General features: G+C 42.4%; 1 protein-coding gene across 6 annotated transcripts in view; it reads left to right on the top strand.

Annotated features, from left to right (window-relative positions):
* LOC125892761 (intermembrane lipid transfer protein VPS13B-like) overlaps positions 1-5747 on the top strand; it is a 360799-nt gene that overhangs the window by 353637 nt on the left and 1415 nt on the right. For all 6 annotated transcript variants that reach the window (XM_049582970.1, XM_049582966.1, XM_049582968.1 and 3 more), the window contains 4 exons: positions 891-1067; positions 3059-3161; positions 4733-4901; positions 5027-5107. In XM_049582970.1, coding sequence (XP_049438927.1) covers positions 891-1067; positions 3059-3161; positions 4733-4901; positions 5027-5107 — 530 coding nt within the window. The remainder of the gene's footprint in view (positions 1-890; positions 1068-3058; positions 3162-4732; positions 4902-5026; positions 5108-5747) is intronic.

The following is a 5747-nucleotide window of genomic DNA, read 5'->3' on the forward strand; positions in this document are numbered from 1 at the left end:
GATGCTCACACACATACACACACATAGAGTTAAATGCATCTCATGTAATCACTATTTTTTTTTACATTTGAGGGTTTTGCAACACTCCTAATCAGAAATAAAGCAGCACATTGCAGTAATATTCTTGTCATGTTTGTCATCACCCCTCTAAATATCAACTAAACTGTCCAACTCTGATCCCGGTCGTGCAACTCACTTTTCTTTTCACTATTAGTCATCTTCTTAGTAACACAAAATAAGTGGTTTTAGATGAGAAATGGCACAAATGACATAAATACAGTTTTGTTCCCAGTTACAAGGTAGAAAGTTATCCAGATATTTGGAAAACATGAAGGGTTATATATTAGTATTTCATCGGGTCACTCGATATGTATGGAAACATGTTCTGCCCACACACATTTCATCTGCTGTCCATTGGCATTAGGTTCACACACTGTGGTGTGCGCAATTACAGAGAGCTATGAGACAGCACAGTGGAGACAGCGCAGCAGGGACTCAGTAAACACCCAGAGGGCAGTGAAACTCAAGTCTGTGGACACACAAAGTATATCGTCATTGAAACCAAACAGCTGCTCGCATCTCTCTGGGTTACAGTGGATTATAATTCCTGAGATGCACTGTCGATCACAACATCTGTGTCATACATACGATGGAGGCTCAGATATTTTCTGTGGGGCAGAAGCATATCTGAATTCATGACACTTTAGACTCTAACCCCCCCATGTCTTGCAAAAATGAAATCACCCAGAAGGTTTGCCCATCTTTTTGTGCGCAAAAGATGTCTTGAATGCTGTTTGTATGTTGTATTTTCTAATTGTAAGTCTGTTATTTAGTATTTATTGAACGTACCACAATAATAACGACCAATAACTTTGTCCTTGTCCTTTCAGGAGCAATAGCAGGCATCGTGGACCAGCCCATGCAGAACTTTCAGAGGAACTGGGAGATGCAGAGCTCAGCTGGTAGCAAGGCCAAAGGGGTCATCTCTGGAGTGGGGAAAGGCATTGTGGGGGTTTTCACCAAGCCTATCGGAGGAGCAGCTGAACTGGTGTCCCAGACTGGATATGGTGAGTTCAGAATGGTCAAAGATAACAGCACGTTGATTTAATTTATTTTTTCTGTTTCAGAAACTGCCTCACAGGGTTTTTTGGTTGTTTGTGTTAATGAAAACAATTTAAGTGAATGAAGAGATGGTCGTGAAAGCTTGATGAGTTTTGTTTATTATAATGGCCTCCACAAACACATGGCCCACAAACACAAAACGCTAAAAAATTCAAGCATAATTAGAGCATAATTCTTGCTGTGAACAGCAGACATGACTAACCCATTTTGGATATCAACTATCAACTGACTTCTAGGACCATTAAAAGCATTTTTATGTTGTCATGTCTGGCAACAAGCTGCATCATTTTATGGGGAAATATAAAGCGCTGAATATGTGTTTGAAATGTTTTTGTTATTTAACCTAAAGTAATTAAAATAACATTTGTAAAAGGATGAAAAAAATATGTCCCGTAGAGATGCAAACTTTTAACGTTCTTAACACACAAGCACATTATCACTGAAGTGTGAAGAGAGATTTGGTCATGCAGCAAGATCTCAAATTTATTTAACACAACTCAACAAATACGTCTTATGCGCAACTTTCCAAGCAGCCTTAGGCGACAATATTCTAATAAACACCCCCATATTTTAAAGGTTTGTATATCAGGAAAATCATAAATCCCTCAGTGGATGGGCAATTTCTCCACTTCTGTCCCCTCGGCTCCAGCCAGCAACAGTGTTTATTAGGTCAGACCTTCAGTAGTGCAGGGCCTAAGAGAGAACTGCTGAAAGACCCTCTGGCACACACACACACACACACATGCACAAACACTTGTATATACAGGCAGTTAAAGTCTTTGGAGTTAGTTTCTGTTTTACTGGGGGTAGAAGATAGGGATGGGGGGGTGTGAGGAGTGGGTCAGAGGGTGGGGTGTGTTGGCGCTAACAGGTCTTAGCTACAGCACATAAACTACCAACGAGGCCAAGAGCTCTGCCTAAGAGTGATGACTCCCCAGGCTCTGATCCACCTGACCCTCTGAGCTCAGCAGAACACAAACACACACACAAGCTTAAGATTACACATGTGGATCCACATGGATGCTCGTGAGTGCACACAATGGGACGCTGCATGACACACAGACAACACACCCAGAAAAACATTCTGTCGGTAATAAATGCCGATCAATTGTGTGTCCTAACTGTGTCACACTCCTGTCTTATGAAACACATGGATATACCTACACACACACACACACACACACACACACACATACTTGCAAACACCCACTCAGAGCTGAGCAGCGTTGCAGAGTACCACTGCAGTGACATCATTAATGGATCTTGCTGTGTTCTTTATGGCTCGCTTTTAACTACTTGATGACTTCACTGGCTCACTGCTGCTGCTCTGCTGACAGCTAGAGTGGGATGAAGGGAAACTGACCACACGCACATGGGTTATGAACTCACACTGACATGTACACGCAGAGCTAAGATGTACTATGCAGGATTATCCTAAAAACAATGTATAGACAGAAGGAATCACTCTCAATCATCACTTACGACCCACTAGAAGTGTTGGTCAGTGTATTTTTCTGCAGAGACTCTGCCCTCTGTCTGTGTTGGTTTTTTATTTTCTGCATTTGGGACGTTTCTGGGCGTTTCTGGGCGTGTACCCCCACAACACACAAGTGAGGTCGGGGCTTTATAAAAAGGTAGCAGCCAGGTGCCATACCAGCTTTTACTTTGACTTTTGCTGCCAAGCATGTCTACAAAAAGTAGCCTGCATGGAATGACTTTAATAATGCACACAACTCCACTAACACATATTGTCTTTTTCCATCAAATGTCCATTTTCTCAGCTTTGTAGTAAGATTTAACTGAGAATGGGAGCAGTCTACCTTGTTGATATAATGCACATTTCATGAAGATGCACATAAATAATCCACCCAGGACAAAACTTTGCTCACAGTTATGCTGATGCTGACTGTCCCTATGTTTGTGTCTCCTCTAACAGGGATCCTTCATGGAGCAGGACTGTGGCAGCTTCCTAAACAACTGTACCTGCCTACAGAGGAGAAATCTGCTCAGGCCCCAAACAGCCACCTGAAATATGTCTGGTATGACCCCTGGCCATACAGAGCCTTTCATGCTTCCTGCAGGCTCCTCCTTTACTTTTGTCCAGCTATCCGTTAGAAGTGGGACATGTGTTCTCGCCTTTGCTTTTCTTGGAGTCTCTCCAGGATCTGCTGTTCTTTTTCCTCCCCCTTACTTCTCATCATTTTGCTGTCTTGTTTAAAAAAACCTTGGAGAGTTCATTACCTACTTTACAAAAAAAAAAAAGACTCTGGAAAAATGTTTGACCTTGATCCCACACATGGTAGCCAGCCTGCCCTCCCTTGTTCTCATCGAGCCATGTTAAAAGGTTTTTATAAGCACTCTGCCAAAGCCGCCAGCTAGAAATTGCTCTTGTTGTTTAACTATGAGTCTATCCAGAGATGTTTCCCAGTACCATCAGATGAAGGAACACCTTCCTTTGTGTGCTGGACTGGTTTGGAGTTTGGGAGAGACAAGGCTTACAAAGGTCGCATGTTTTGCCAAGCAGAAGGTTACCTTTAGGTCCTGTGTTGTAAAAAAAAAAAAAATTTAAAAAAATGGCAGTGGTATCGACAGCACTGCATCAGATATGAGTGTTTCAAATATTCCAGTATGCTGTCTCAGTGGAGCACTTAACATTATCATAAAAATTTATAAGAGGCCTCTGTCTCCAGAAGGTTATCAGGAGCTGTTGAAAAAAAAAAGCATTTATGGCATTTCATAATGAATTTTCCGCAATTTAGTTTAGTTTCCATAGCTATCAAACATTTACTTCTAATAGCAGTCTGTGTCGACCGTCAACTGCCATGAGGAAAAAGGCCAAATTTTAGATACAATATTTCTTTAGGACATTCCACTTTACTTGTCATCACCCGAGGGGTTAGCAGTATGTTGTGCTAATGTTAGAGGAAGATGAAAAAAAAAAAAAAAAGACAGAAATACATGAATGCTGAGATAATGCTCTCCTGTGGTTTTATTCACACTGCTTTGCAGTCAAACTGCTTTCCATCAGGCATCCATCAATTATTTTTACTACTACAGGTAGCCCAGACACTTGAGGGGTCAGACTGTTTGAGCAGAGTAACACTGAACAGAACCAAACTGTCCCTACTGTGGCTGTTTCAACATCTGCTCTGCAATTTTGAACACCTGCCTTCCAAAGTAAACACACTGTCAGAGGAACATGACTGAAGACTTCAGTTCCTGCACACGCATGTCCCGATCCAACATGTGTGTAATAGGAACCACACAGAGAACATGTAGAATGTAAATTACAGGATGTATGGTCGCTTGTTTGTGTGTGTTGAGGTTAGTCGGGCACCTTGTGTGGTCTTGTGTTTATAGGGAGCGTATATCTGAAGTTAGAAAGCCTGCCATCACGTGTGTGTGTGTACGTACACATATAATCCATGCACGCCATCAATATCAGTCATGTTAACGTGACTGCTCTCTATACTATGTGTTGATTAAGCATGGAACTATAAAGCCTTTACTTTTAAGATCTGAGCCTATGTGAAGTTTTAATTTCCTGTTGTTTAATGTTAACCAATCAGAATTTGCCTTTAATGTCTATCCCTCCCTGCTCTGACCACAGGAAGATGCTCCAGTCTCTGGGGCGGCCGGAGCTCCACATGGCCCTGGAGGTGACTATTGTGAGTGGGTCAGGTCAGGAGCATGCTGGCTGTCTGCTCCTTACCTCTGAGGTGCTGTTTGTGGTCAGCCTCAGTGAGGACACCCAGCAGCAGGCCTTCCCCATCACAGAGGTAACTGACAGTAGTAGGAAAAGAAAAAAGTGTTGAGACTGAACAACAGCTCTTGTCACAGTCAAATAAACCTTTCATCAGCTGTGTTACTGTGAGGTGAATGTTAAATCTCCTGTCCTCTGCAGGTGGAGTGTCAGCAGGAGCCAGGGCAGCAGGGCCAGCTCATCCTTACCTTACAGCAGCAGACCGTAGCCAGCGACACAGAGGTGAGTCTCAAGCTGAAAGTAATGGAGCTGCAGAGAGACTGCATGGTGGAAAACAATAATGAAATCAAAGAACACAGCTTACACAGGCTGCCAATTCATTGTTAAAATTCCAGGAAATAATAATAGCTCCAGGAAAGCAAGCTCAACGTGGCTGAACTGTCAGTCACTGTGTGTAGTGATTGAGTAATCACTTGACACAAGTTCAGGTGACTAGTTATGCACTGGTCAAACCCAGGGGTCCCAGAGCGTTCCAAATAATGTTAAGTTATTAATAACATACAGAAACATTGCCTGCAATAGTCCACCTTCTACCTTCTCCTACCTGTTTCTCTCTCTGTCTCTCAAACTCAAACACACACACGACAGGGACTGAGCACTGCTTACCTAAACATCACTATAGGTGACGACGTTAGATCATAACCATGGCAAGACAAAAGCTTTTCTTACACGACTGGTTCAGTTCTTTTCACTAATTTCTTTCTGTCTGATTGAAGATGAACACAGCTGCTGTAGTTTTTGGTTGGCATGACAACATAGTTTTACAAAACACAGCACTGTGTGTCCTTGATGCCACCACCTGCCGCAGATTTAATTTCATTAGAACCAGTGTATTGGTAATCATTTGTCTGTCCTCCTTCAG

This window comes from Epinephelus fuscoguttatus, linkage group LG8, assembly GCF_011397635.1.
Source record: "Epinephelus fuscoguttatus linkage group LG8, E.fuscoguttatus.final_Chr_v1".
NCBI lineage: Eukaryota > Metazoa > Chordata > Actinopteri > Perciformes > Serranidae > Epinephelus > Epinephelus fuscoguttatus.